Source organism: Didymella exigua (genome assembly GCF_010094145.1).
Source record: "Didymella exigua CBS 183.55 unplaced genomic scaffold M421scaffold_8, whole genome shotgun sequence".
Lineage (NCBI taxonomy): Eukaryota > Fungi > Ascomycota > Dothideomycetes > Pleosporales > Didymellaceae > Didymella > Didymella exigua.
Window position 1 is genome coordinate 907,317 of NW_022984782.1, and position 13,504 is coordinate 920,820.

A 13,504-nucleotide genomic window follows, 5' to 3' on the forward strand; every position below is an offset into this window, starting at 1 on the left:
AGCCACGCGAAGCCACGCGAACGTGACTAAGCTGTGGCGCTAGGTAGTTCTCCGCTCGAAGTTCGCGACAGGCCGTTGCGACATTTGCTTGCGCAGGCTCACCACGACACCGCCGTCGCCGCCGCCGTCGCCCGTCCACACACACCTCGCCCACCTGCGATCTACCTCGACCACACACTCAACGCACCCGACGTACCCAATACACCCGACATACCGCAAGCATGGCCAACTACCTCGCCTCCATCTTCGGCACGGAGCAGGACAAGGTCAACTGCTCGTTCTACTACAAGATCGGCGCGTGCCGCCACGGCGACCGCTGCTCGCGCAAGCACGTCAAGCCGTCGTACTCGCAGACCGTCCTGCTACCTAACCTGTACCAGAACCCGGCGTACGACCCGAAGAACAAGATGAACGCGCAGCAGATGCAGATGCATTTTGACGCCTTCTACGAGGACATCTGGTGCGAGCTGTGCCAGTACGGGCTGGTCGAGGAGCTGGTCGTGTGCGACAATAACAACGACCGTGAGTACACACCCTGCACGTGACAGCGCGCACAGGCTGACTGACAGCGGCACAGATCTCATCGGCAACGTCTACGTGCGCTTCAAGTACGAGGAAGACGCGCAGAAGGCGTGCGACGCGCTCAACTCGCGCTGGTACGCCGGCCGCCCCATCTACTGCGAGCTGTCCCCCGTGACCGATTTTCGCGAGGCCTGCTGTCGCCTGAACAGCGGGGAGGGCTGCGTGCGCGGAGGCTTCTGCAACTTCATCCACCGCAAGGAGCCCTCGCCGGAGCTGGACCGCGACCTGGACATGAGCACGCGCAAGTGGCTCAAGGAGAGGGGCAGGGACGAGAGGAGCATGAGCAGGAGTCCTACGCCGCCCGCGAAGAGGTTCTAGGAGGACCCTCAGAGTGAGGCCGTAGGTGCTGGTGCTGATGAGGTGGACATCAAGACTAGAGACGAGATGGGAGTTAAATTTGAGATGAGGGAGGACGCTTAGAAAGAGTACCCTAGCCCGTACGGGAGAAGGTGAGCAACGCGGAGCGCGCTGCAGTCGAGGGACGTCGAAAGAGTCGACAGCAGCAGAGCAGAAAGCATCAAGGGCGACACGGCGTCAAGGAGTTTGATACCTGGTTGCGCACAGCGCGCATACAGAAGGACTGTACATTACAAGCAGCGACTGCTGACCGGTATAGGTAGTCTGCAAAAGCATCTTATTCTGCGCATATTGCCTTTGGCCCCCCCACCCAAATTGACATGTTGCGGACGGAAGGAATCGCATTGAGCCGCACTGCAGTGCAGGCCTGGTATCATCTAATCGCTAAAGCAGCACAAGGACGTCGCATCGCTGATGCATGCACTGTGCCCGCCGAGAAACATTATGCTCCAAACGCCGCCCAGGCGTATGCACACCATGGTCCCAGCCCGAACCACAAGCCCAGCGTCTGCCCCATTCCCCAGACGCACCATCAGATCATGCCCTTCCCCCGCAGCACAAGCACCGTTACAATCGCCCCAGCGACAAGCACAAGGAACACGCCCCAAAACGCCCAGCACATCCACGCCCGCTGCCGCGCCTTGCGCTGCTGGCCCTCAAGCCACGAGTCCCTGATACCCGCATTAGTCTCTGCGTCAACAGTGCCAGCCGTAATCGTCGTCCAGAACCGGAACGCGCTCTTCGGCCGCCCCGACAGGCTGATACCCAGCGAGAGTCGCGAGCCGTTCGCGTGTTTGGCGAAGCGCGACGTGTGTTGCGAGGCCGGCGACGAGTACGTACTGGCGGGGAAGGCTGTGGATTTTGGTGTTGGGGGCAGCGAAGGGGGGTGCGAGGAGAGTGCGAAGCGGAAGCGTGATGCACGTCTGCTTGCGCGTTTGGAGGGCGGGGAATCCGCTGCCAGAGCGAAGTGTGCGGAGTGCGGTGTGGAGGGGAGTGAAGGGGTGGGTGTGTGCGATGAGTGCGGGAAGGAGGGCAGTCTGTGCAGGGCGATCATCTCGGGTGTCTTCCAGCCTGCGGCCTCAAAGTACACGCTCCGCGTCCCGCTTGATGCTTTGCTCCTGCGCGCTTCCTTCCGCTTCTCTTTCTCGGACTGGATAACGTGCACTGGGGCTGTTGCAGGGCCGGTGAACGCTGCGGGAGGAAAGGCCGGGGAGAGGTGGCATTGCGATGTTGGTGTGCTGGCGGACGAGGGCGAATCTATGGGGGAGGATAGTGACACGACGTACGCATGTTTGTCTTCCTTGTTTCCTTTTCCTGCCTCTGCGGCGAGCATGGCGGCTTCGTCGTTGTGCACTGCGACCGAGAAGCGGCGCCAGAAGTTGGGGTCTTGGACCATGGTGACGCTGATTGGGGTGCTCGAGTCTTTGAGATAATTCTCGTTTGCGGTTTGGTGGGTTTTGGTGGCGAAATTGGGATCTTGGGAGAAGGAAGGGAGGACGGGGGGCGTGGGCCTCAGGCAGTCGCGGTGTCGTTTGAGACAGGTACGAAATTCGAGGTGAAGTCAAAGCGAGTGGGGCCAGCTGGATTTGAGTAGTCGAAGGTTCGTGAAGTCAAGTCGGGAGCGTTTGTTGCTTGCCAAGCTGTCGCTGTATCACCGACAAAGTATCGATATTAACCGTCGTCGCGAAGGAGTGGTTGTGCACGCAAAGTCGTGCCCAACGGGTGTAAAGTGAAGATAGTGTCTCATTCGGGTGCGATGACGATCTTGAAAGTCGTCGTGGTACTCGAAATGAATGCTGTGTTGCCCGAGATTGTAGTGGAGCAACGTTGTAGACAGGTGATTTCGCAGTTTTAGATTGAAACCTTGTCGTGCTAGGATGTCCCACGATGAATGTCGAATGAGCGTGGCTAGTTGATGATCGCAAGGAATGATGTAATGTGTTTGTTTGTGGGGAAAGCAGGTCGTCAAGGCGCTGACAGAAGAATGAGTGGTGGTGAAGGAAATATGTTTGTTACGTAGCATCTGGAAACAACATACTTGGCAGCACAGCACCGCACCCCTAACACAACATTATTGGCGTACTGGTATGGACCTGCGCACCTTGGATGCAACTGCCGCTCTGATCAGCAACACACCGATTCCCGTATGTTTCGTCCGCCGAAGCCTTCACCGCGATGGGATCCTTGTTTGACGACGTTCTGACTGCCAAGTGGAGCACTAGTCGTCCAATCAGAGCCAGATGAACAGCGGGAGAACAGCGCGATCCCGTTCAGACGGCGCTGTCACAGCGCCGAAATTGCACAAGGACGACTCGAGACAGGGAACAGGCTGGATGCTGGCAGGTGCTTGATCGCCGCTCTTATGAATGCAACGCGCGGAAGGCTGAAGATTCGCCGGCAGTTACCCGCACCTGCAGCTGCAGAAGGTTTGACCGCTGTTCCTCGCGCGGGCAAGCAGCTGAGCTGAGCTGGTCGTGCGTGCATCCAGCCTCATGTTGGGAGGTCGGCCAAAATGCACCTCGCTTTTCCTTTTTGAAGTGACGGTTCGCCTGAAACAAGCGCTAGACCGCCCCGAGGCGAGGCGAGGCTGCGTGTGAGCAAGATGCGTTCAATCCTCCGCTCAATCTCTGACCGTTGGGGTTTCCTGGATCACTACTCCGCAATCCTTGTCTTACCAGATCGGGATCTCGACACACGTTCAGACCACGTAACGGATCACGATGCCCAAAGAAGAGTCGTTGCCATTCTGGAAAGTGAACGTGCCTGAAGAGCAATGGCCGGCGGAATGTCCCGATTTTTTGAAGGACAGTAGCGAAAAAGATCAGCGCATTATTGGCACGCCCGACGAGGACTACAAGTTGTTGACCTGGCCGGAAGTGCGGGAGATTGTCAGTACGATAGTGCAACCAAACGTATGCACAAGTACTGACGGCGGCTGCTAGGGACCGACCGCATCGACAAGTTCCACCGCAAACCGTCAGAGCTGCGGCGGTACCGAGCGTTTACGTACCGTTTGGTGAAAGGGTATGGCAGCATTATGAACTTCATTGTAAACGAGCGGCTGCAGTGGGGCAGCATGCAGCCGCAGGGTGGGCCGTTTAAATTTGATGGTATTGAAGACCCCATCGAGAGAAGAACCGACATTGTCTAACATGTGTCAGAGGACATCAGGATCCTGTACAACGACTGGCCATATGGCATCGACCCAGACATTGTGCATCTCGTGGTGTGGACCAAGTTCGAGCTCGAGGACGACGAGGAGACTGGCCTGTGCACGGCACAGTCACGCAAGGAGATCGACGACTACGTCCAGAAGACATTCGCGACAAAGGTCAACGAGCTCGTCTGGTTCAAGAACTGGAAGAGCCTGAAGAGCGTTCACGCAGTCGAGCATTTCCACGTCATGCTGTACAGGCCGGACCGCGACTTCCTGAAGGATATCACCAACGGCGATGTCCCCATGACAGCAAAGTTTGAGTGAAAATCTGCAACAGCATTGGTCTTGGTATTCAGGCGAAAGTATTGCATAGACGTAGGAGACCCGGCATCGGAATAGAGAGAGGGCCCGAGGCAGTCAAATTTGATCGAGATGGGTAATCTTATCTGATTGCAGCCCCTGTTGATCCACGTCAGGCTGCAGAGATTGACAAGAGTCAGATACGCCACAGTGTGGCGCTGAGGTAATTCCGCAGCAACGGGTTCAACGCTTCACCACTACGGGAGAAGCGTTCGCTTTCCCTTTGAGCGCCCCAAGCGACCTGCTGTGATGAACTCTTGAACGATAGTAGGCGTATAGCTGGCGCCCTTTTCCACTCTCTTTGTTGTCTGCTGTCCATTGTGTCCTCACTACCGAATCCTACGCACGGCGCCCTGACCACAAAGCGGTGAGAGCGTCTCAAAAAGTCGTGGATAGGGGCCCACCCGTGGAAAGAGGGTCTGTCACCGCCGAGCACGGGTCCGCGCTGGAATCGCTCCTCACCTGCGAGGCAGCTTCTTCACAGAGTGTGCTCGCGTGCTGTTGTGACGCCAAATTGTCCGATTTCGGCGAGAGTTGAGCGTGTGAGTAGTAATTTGGAACCCGTTCTGCCTGCGCCGTGCAGTGAACGCCGTCGCACTCGAGAGGTGAGCACAGCGAACGCCGGCGGGCGGCAATACATCTATGGCATGGCCGAGTAGGTACTGACATGTCCCAGTCTCGAACCGCTGGCATAACCTACCTCGCATTCCTCGTTCACTCGTCCCACACGCGTCGCCCGCGCACCGCCCGGCACACAGCCACTGCACCGCGTCACGGCCGATGCGAACAGGCTCCTCCTGAAGAGCCCCGCGACGCCCCTCGCTGAATCAACTTCAGCGGTGCACCATGTTCGGCTTCCTCACCAGCCGGTGGCAGTCGGCCGCGCCCCAGGCAAAGACCACGCCGACCTGGTTCGCCCGCTCCGTCTCGCCCGTCCTGCTCTCGGTCGCGAAGAAAGCATGCACACACCCGATCCACACCATCGTCACCATCGCCTTCATCGGCAGCTACTCGTACCTGGGCGTGCTCGACAAGGGCCTCCTGGACACCGAGGTTGCGCACACCGGGCGCGTTGACCTGCAGACGCTGCTGGCCGGCAGCAAGCTGCTGCGCGTGGGCGCCGAGACCAACTGGCAGTGGCAGGCCGAGGAGACGGGCGCCGGCGTACAGGCACGAGAGCTGGCCCTCGTCACCCTCGTGTTCCCCGAGTCCAGCAGCAGCAACTCGGCGCCGTCGCAGAGCGCGATCCCCAGCAACGTCTCCGTCGAGCGTCTGCCCAGCTCCTCGAGCTCCTTCTCCACGCTGTCGCAGGACACGTCGCTCGCCTACTCGATTCCCTACGCCGAAGCCTCCGACTTCCTCATGGCCATGCACGAGATCATGGCCCCCGCCGACGTCGCAGACGCCCAGGGCTCGGACAAGGAGGGCACGCGCGAGGAGAAGAAGTGGATGATGCGCGCCTCCAAGAACGGCAGTGCTTCAGGCGGCGTGCGCAACTGGTTCAACGACTCGTGGACTTCGTTCGTCGATCTGCTCAAGGTACGTCGATTGCTGGGATACTGACATGTGGGAACTTGGCTAAGAAGTGACTGGCAGAACGCCGATACGGGCGACATCATCATCATGGCACTCGGCTACCTCGCAATGCACCTGACGTTTGTCTCGCTATTCCTCGCAATGAGGCGACTGGGGTCCAACTTCTGGCTTGCGACAGCCGTGCTCCTCCAGTCAGCCTTCGCATTCCTCTTCGCGCTCGCCATCACAGTCTACCTCGGTGTACCCATTAACATGATCTTGCTGTCCGAGGGCTTGCCCTTCCTGGTCGTCATCATTGGATTCGAGAAGCCCATTGTTCTGACAAAGGCTGTGCTTTCGGCTGCCATTGACGCCCGCCGCGCTGCAGAGGACAACCGCGGAGAGCCCGTTACTATCCAGTCTGCTGTTCAGGTCGCCATCAAGAGGACCGGATTTGAGATTGTCAGGGACTACTTCTTCGAGATCTTGATCTTGGTTGCAGGAGCCATGTCTGGAATCCAGGGTGGACTGCGACAGTTCTGCTTCCTGGGCGCCTGGATCCTGTTCTTCGACTCCGTTATGCTCTTGACCTTCTACACCGCAATTCTGACCATCAAGCTCGAGATCAACCGCATCAAGCGCCACGTAGCCCTGCGTCGTGCACTGGAGGACGATGGCATCGATGGCAAGGTCGCTGAGAACGTAGCTCGCAGCAGCGAATGGCCCAGCAACTCTGGCGACGTCCAGCTCCGCTCGAACACCACGACCATCTTTGGCAAGAAGATCACTGTCCCGAAGTTCAAGGTCATTATGGTTGCTGGTTTCTTCCTCGTCAATTTCCTCAACCTGGCTACCTACCGTTTTGGCCTCACGCCAACCAGGGGAGCTCACGTATCGGGCGTTGGCGCCTCGCCTCCTCTGGATCCCTTCAAGGTTGCTGGAAGCGGATTGGACTACCTCCTCGAGCAGGCAAAGAGCACCGGGGTCACTACTCTTGTTACAGTGCTGATGCCAATCAAGTACGAGCTCGAATACCCGTCCGTCCACTACGCTGAGCCTGGTGGAATTGATTCCGACTCGGCTTTTGGAGCCAACATCAGCAATCACATCGTTGACGGCGTGCTCAAGAGCCTGGAAGATCCTTTTCTCAGCAAGTGGATCGTGCTTGCCCTGGTCATGAGCGTCGTTCTCAACGGCTACCTGTTCAATGCTGCCCGTTTGACCATAAAGGAGCCGCACAAGGCACTGGAACCCCCCTCGCCCTCGGAGATCCAGGATGGTGCTCCTTCCAGTACCCAGTCTCGCGTCCCTTCAATGTCTGTACCTACTCCTCCTAGGACACCTGGTCCTGATGAGCAAGCTGGTCGTGGTGGCATCAAGCCACTCACAGAGATCGCCCCTCGTCCCGCTCAGCAGAGGCTTCAGGTTGATATCCCCGCCGGCCCTTCCGATTACCAGCAGAAGCAGCCTAACCGATCCCTCGAGATTCTGGAGCAGATGCTCAAGGAGAAGAACGCGCCCAAGATGACTGACGAAGAACTGATTGAGATGTCGCTCAAGGGCAAGATTCCTGGTTACGCCCTCGAGAAGACCCTCGGTGACAAGACCCGCGCTGTCAAGATTCGCCGTGGTCTGGTTTCGCGCACCCACGCAACTCGTGAAACATCGACCCTCCTCGAACGTTCGCTTCTTCCATACGAGCACTACAACTATGAACTCGTCCATGGTGCGTGCTGTGAGAACGTTATTGGCTACCTGCCTCTCCCTGTCGGTGTTGCCGGACCCATCCTTGTCGACGGCCAGAACTACTTCCTTCCTATGGCTACTACCGAGGGCGTCTTGGTCGCCTCCACATCTCGCGGTGCCAAGGCCATCAACGCTGGCGGCGGCGTTGTCACTGTTGTCACTAATGATGGTATGACTCGTGGACCCTGCATCGGATTCGACAGTCTGGTTCGTGCCGGTGCTGCAAAGAACTGGCTGGACTCTGAGGAAGGCCAGAAGACTATGGCCGATGCTTTCAACTCGACTTCCCGTTTCGCCAGGCTCCGAGCACTCAAGAGTGCCATCGCTGGTTGCAATGTCTACGTTCGCTTCAGGGCCACCACCGGTGACGCTATGGGCATGAACATGATTTCCAAGGGTGTGGAGCATGCTCTGACTGTCATGGCTTCCGAGTGCGGCTTTGACGATATGCGTGTTGTTACCGTCTCGGGCAACTACTGCACCGACAAGAAGCCTGCCGCGATCAACTGGATCGATGGTCGCGGTAAAGGTGTCGTTGCCGAGGCCATCATCCCTGGCGCTATTGTCAAGTCCGTCTTGAAGTGCGAAGTCGATGACCTCGTTCAGATGAACATCCAGAAGAATTTGATCGGTTCCGCCATGGCTGGATCCATCGGTGGCTTCAACGCCCACGCCGCCAACATAGTCGCCGCTATGTTCCTGGCGACTGGTCAGGACCCGGCGCAAGTCGTCGAGAGTGCCAACTGCATCACCATCATGAACAAGTACGTCTCTTCTTTCTCCCTACCATCTCATACACATACTGACCTTCCCAGCGTAAACGGCAGCCTCCAGATCTCCGTCTCTATGCCCTCGATCGAAGTCGGCACCATCGGTGGTGGCACAATCCTCGAGCCGCAATCCGCAATGCTCGATCTCCTCGGCGTGCGCGGAGCCCACCAGGAAACTCCCGGCGACAATGCGCGCCAGCTTGCCCGCATCATCGCCGCCGGTGTTCTCGCAGGTGAACTCTCGCTGAACAGCGCTCTGTGTGCAGGACATCTTGTCAAGGCGCATATGGCTCACAACAGAAGTGCCGTCACATCAGCAGCACCGTCGCGGGCGCCTACTCCTGCGCCGGCTACACCTGCTGGCAACGGAACGCAGACTCCTGCTACCCACGGAGGACCTATTCCCAGGCGTTAGGAAGACGAATTAGGGCTGAGGCACGAATGGCGTTCGGGCGTTAATGCATAGACCGTGAAGAAAAGCGGCTATTCTGTTGTTTGACGCTGAGCATTCATACATGCGCTGAGTAAGCTATCTAGACGCGATTATTGAGATCGCCATTGTACAAAATAGTACTGCAAGTAAATATATTCCCTTTTCCGTTCATGAAATGGTTGACTGGTTGTCTGTCGGGCAGATGCAGAGCTGCTTTGACCGTAGGCAGGTTTTCTTGAAGAGTCTGATGAGTTGAAGCCCACCTGTCCGCAGCCCTTGGGTGTTTTGCAAGCGTGAAAGGCTTCGTCCCCAGCGAATGGGAAGTGCATGAGATACAAACAGGAGCCCGTTACTACAGGAGCGCGTCTATAAAATATGTTCCGGGCGAGATGTTTAAGCAGTATGCTGCAGGGGAGATCGTGCTTGTCCGATACTATCATGAACGAGGTACTGGCCAACATAACCATATCAGCCCTGACCCTCAACACATGGTACAGCATTGTCAACGGCACGGACAGCCGCGTTGTCAACGTCTACCACTTCCAGCGCCATCTCAACTTCTTCCTGCCCTACGGACTTTGCCTTCTGTTCACGCTACCGATTGTCGCTATGGGATTGCTGGCGTTCAGGCACAACGGAGTGTCAGCCATAGATGGAGGTTTTGTTCAGATCTTGATGACCACTGCAGCTGGGCAGACAGAGGTGGAGATGGCTGCTCCATAGGGCTCCCTCGGTGGTCACGAGAGCGTGCCCAAGGACCTGAAGGAACTCAAGGTACGGTTTGGGAAGTTGTTCGCATTTGAACAGACGGCACAAGATGCGAAGATACCAGACACAGCTTCAGCCCCTGGTGGAACGGCCTACCGCGACGTAGAACTCAACGAATCGGGTGAGGACATCGCGTTGATGCGAATCTCGCAAGAGCGTGGACTGGCTGGAGACGAAGACCCGGCGTCGAGCCAGGCCGGTGTGGTTTCTAGGTTTGAGACGTACAATGCGGGTGTTATTCCTTCTAGACGAGCTGGCTTTGGTACCGCCAGTGAGACAAAGCCGTTACGCAGAGGGGAAAAACTAGACAGCTGATGACTTCTGGCCGCTCTCATTGCAAATTCAATGCCTAGATGTTAGAGGGACGTTGAGGAGGATGAGCCCCGTGGCCTGGCGCTGAGAAGCTGGCAAAGGCTTAGGCAACGTACTCACGATGTAACAAGCTGATAGCACACGTCAATTGAGCTAAGAATGACGATACCCAAATCCCTGTATCATCCGCGATTGTGCCTGCATGGGCGGTGGCCTGGTGGACCCTGATGCTCTTGGGGACCGTTCCTTCCAGCTCCGCGTGAGACCTTCAAAGTAGCTCTACCACATCACGCGGCAACCGACCTCATCGCGCATGGTGATTGCAACCCTCGGGGTTCGGAGTGATGGCGTGCGTGAGGGTGAAGCCGTGCGAGACGCGCAATTGGCGTTCCCGGCATGACCCTGGTCCGCCCGGCGCCGTCACCGTCTCTTGCGGAGTGGATCCTCTCTGGCTGCGGTCATAAGAAAGAGCTCCACCGCCTGCGCCATAAGCATCAGCTCTTGAGCTTTCCTGCCAAAGTCACATACCTGCGATTGCTGCATAGCATGCGTCCAGAAACCACGGCGCCATCATGAGCGAACCCAAACTACCAGTCAAGCAACTGGTCATTCTTTGTGAACAATACTCCATCTTGCTTCACCGCCCGCCGTGTAGCTAACAGACATCAGCCATATGTCGGTTCGCAGAACCGATCGCCCTGACATCGGTCTGGCCATATGTACCAGAGCTTATGGAACGGTTCGGCGTGCCTCAGAACGAAATCGCGCGTTGGGCTGGCCTCACGTCCGCCATCTTCTCGATATGCCAGGCCTTCACAGGCTTGATTTGGGGTGCGGCGTCAGATCACTACGGACGGAAACCGATTATACTGCTGGGCCTGCTCAACACGATGTGGACTATGCTGCTCTGGGGATTCTCGACGAATCTGCCCATGGCCATGACGGCGCGTGCGCTGCAAGGCCTGGGCAACGGCAATGTTGGCATTCTGCGCACGACAGTCGCCGAGCTGTGTCCCTGGAAGGAGCTGCAGCCTCGAGCCTTCTCTGTCATGCCGCTGGTCTTCACGGTTGGATCCATCTTCGGTCCCACATTGGGCGGTGCGCTTTCGAACCCGCTACGACTCGACCCTCGCAAGCCGAGTGGTAATAGCTTGTTGGAAAGATTCCCATACTGCTTGCCAAACCTTGTGGCTGCGATCTTCTTCGCAAACGGCATAGTCGTAGGATGGCTCTTCCTACAAGAGACGCTCGAGACCAAGAAGAACCATCAAGATCTCGGTCTCCGGACGGGCACTAGGCTTGTGGCATTTTTCCGCAAGCTATTCGGTATTGGAAAGAAGGGTGACAACTTGGAGCCAGAGCGCGAGCCAGAGCGCGAGCCGCTTCTTGGTCAGCAGAAGACTGTGAATCGTTCTAAAACTACTGCCAACGGGCCAGTCGTTGGGCCAGTCGTCGGGACAAGGCCAAAGAAGCCCAGAATCCGCGACGTCTTGACATATCAGACAACGTTGAACCTGGCCGTGTACACACTCCTGGCACTCTACTCGGTTGCATATGATCAGGTAAGCACGGGCATCGGCTGAGCATCCTCTACGTACTGACGCTGCACAGTTGATACCTGTCTTTTTGCATCATCCACCGCAGAAGCTAGATGATCCCAACGTCAGCCTGCCTTTCAAGTTTGCCGGTGGCTTTGGCATCGATTCGCGACGCATAGGCGCTATTTTCACCTTCTTCGCCGTCTCGTCAACCTTGTTCCAGTTCCTACTGTTCCCACCGCTTGCGCGCAACCTAGGTGTGCTCAACTGTCTCCGAATCGCCTTCCTGATCTATCCAGCCATCTTCTTCATCACGCCCTTTGTCAGCCTCATCCCAGATCCTACTGCGAAGCAGATTGTGATGATGGCTCTGCTGGTAGTGCGCGGCCTTGCTGGCACCTTCGCATTCCCGACTTCAACCATCATGCTCACGAACAGTGCTGCCAGTCTCCAGGTTCTCGGAACCATCAATGGTGTTGCGACTAGTGTCTCGGCGATCGGGCGTGCATCTGGACCAGCCATTAGCGGCGGGTTGTTCACCTGGGGGGTTAAGCGAGGATACATCATCGTGCCTTTCTGGACGTTGACCGTCATCTCGCTAGTAGCATCAATCCCAACCTGGTGGCTTGTGGAAGGCAAGGGCTTTGGCAGCAGCGATGACTCCGAGACTGAGGACGAGGATGACGACTCGACCATCGATGACGAGGAAATCGCCACAGCACCTAGAGCGGTACCTGAAGATATGGCAGCACGGTCAGAGTCCGAGTTCGGCGAACCTGGCGCTATACTCAGCTATACTAGCACGCGAAGATCAAGTGCAGCTCCTTCAGATGAAGATGAAGAGATCAACGACCTTGAACGTAGGCGATCATCTACGCAGCTGCAAGGCGCTAGAAGCCACTCTCGTGGTAGCAATGACAGAAGACATTCGTCTATACCGATTGGTATGGGCAAAGGGCTGCGGAGGTACAGCTCGAATCTGGGTAGTACGGGTGTTGATGCCAGCGGTACAAGTTGGGGCGGAAGGTAGTGCCCGGCCACGGCACGCTACGAATTTGGATGCCGCAATCCCCGCAACAGCAATGCGCTGAAGGTGTTATGGAAGCAGGCAATGACTATGGCGAGGCGGTTTCAGCCTTGCATAACAAACGTATCTGGCTGCCCAACGCCGCACACTGCTAGAAGAACGTCACGGTCCATTCGCACTAAGACACAAGCAATATCACATTTAACCATCGATGTTGGTGCTAACAGTTCGTCGTACAAGCCGTTTGGATTTTGCTTTGCCTCAATGACTGGCATCACCGTTCGCTCGGGATTGTCCCGGTGAGCCGATGGCCACTCAATGTTGCGATGCGTGTCCGGGAACTTTTTCCCGAGACTCAAGTTCGTTTGACGTACCTTAGCATTGCGCCAGGCCGACATGCTCTGCCAGCAACTCGCCATATGTCGGGACCTTCGTCGCGGACATCCGGCAAGTTATACATTTAGCGACAGAATTGCCCTGAGGAGATGGCCTCACACTGCAGAGAGATCCTCAATCGTTTATAAAGGTCCACATATTCGTTTTCAATACACCGACAGATCTTCCAACAGCTCTAAGTCCCACAAGATATTCGAAGCAAAGCTATATATATCGACGACATGTGCAAAGTCACAACTATCACCTATGCCAGCTGTGGCCACAGCAAGATTCTCTATGGCGATTAATGTCGCTACTGCTATCATGATCTCCAATCTATCAACGACCCGTACGATATGACTTAGCTTGGAATCCCATGCCGGCAATCCGCCCAGTATAAAGCTATGGAACGATCTGAATTGCGCGACGGACTGTCGACAGTGTCGCTTGTTCCGACAACAAAGTCCCTGGAGACATGCTCGTAAAGTAGGTAGACCATGGTCGCGATACTGGTAGATGTTGTGGAACACTGATGTGCAACTTGCGCGACGTGCGTACGATAGA

General features: G+C 56.6%; 6 protein-coding genes across 6 annotated transcripts; 5 read left to right on the forward strand and 1 right to left on the reverse strand.

The window, feature by feature from the left end:
- Positions 1-221: 221 nt before the first annotated feature.
- Positions 222-900, forward strand: M421DRAFT_99844 (RNA-binding domain-containing protein; the record flags this gene model as incomplete). Its single annotated transcript, XM_033598810.1, has 2 exons — positions 222-522; positions 578-900. The coding sequence occupies 2 exons, from the start codon at positions 222-224 to the stop codon at positions 898-900; spliced, it is 624 nt and encodes a 207-aa protein (XP_033450812.1).
- Positions 901-1,471: 571 nt separating this feature from the next.
- Positions 1,472-2,335, reverse strand: M421DRAFT_3606 (uncharacterized protein; the record flags this gene model as incomplete). The annotated part of the gene is made up of 1 exon (XM_033589669.1): positions 1,472-2,335. The coding sequence occupies one exon, from the start codon at positions 2,333-2,335 to the stop codon at positions 1,472-1,474; it is 864 nt and encodes a 287-aa protein (XP_033450813.1).
- A 1,324-nt stretch (positions 2,336-3,659) lies between these two features.
- M421DRAFT_58482 (uncharacterized protein) lies at positions 3,660-4,420 on the forward strand (the record flags this gene model as incomplete). The annotated part of the gene is made up of 3 exons (XM_033595605.1): positions 3,660-3,831; positions 3,882-4,049; positions 4,101-4,420. 3 exons carry the CDS (start codon positions 3,660-3,662, stop codon positions 4,418-4,420), a joined length of 660 nt encoding a protein of 219 aa, XP_033450814.1.
- An 882-nt stretch (positions 4,421-5,302) lies between these two features.
- On the forward strand, positions 5,303-8,902 carry M421DRAFT_91069 (3-hydroxy-3-methylglutaryl-coenzyme A reductase; the record flags this gene model as incomplete). The annotated part of the gene is made up of 3 exons (XM_033597908.1): positions 5,303-5,995; positions 6,053-8,481; positions 8,533-8,902. The coding sequence occupies 3 exons, from the start codon at positions 5,303-5,305 to the stop codon at positions 8,900-8,902; spliced, it is 3,492 nt and encodes a 1,163-aa protein (XP_033450815.1).
- Positions 8,903-9,358: 456 nt separating this feature from the next.
- On the forward strand, positions 9,359-10,003 carry M421DRAFT_91070 (uncharacterized protein; the record flags this gene model as incomplete). The annotated part of the gene is made up of 3 exons (XM_033597909.1): positions 9,359-9,561; positions 9,609-9,694; positions 9,759-10,003. The coding sequence occupies 3 exons, from the start codon at positions 9,359-9,361 to the stop codon at positions 10,001-10,003; spliced, it is 534 nt and encodes a 177-aa protein (XP_033450816.1).
- Positions 10,004-10,423: 420 nt separating this feature from the next.
- M421DRAFT_376840 (MFS general substrate transporter) lies at positions 10,424-12,838 on the forward strand. The gene is made up of 2 exons (XM_033589815.1): positions 10,424-11,562; positions 11,612-12,838. Exons 1-2 carry the CDS (start codon positions 10,732-10,734, stop codon positions 12,566-12,568), a joined length of 1,788 nt encoding a protein of 595 aa, XP_033450817.1. The 5' UTR covers positions 10,424-10,731; the 3' UTR covers positions 12,569-12,838.
- The last annotated feature ends 666 nt before the right edge of the window (positions 12,839-13,504 follow it).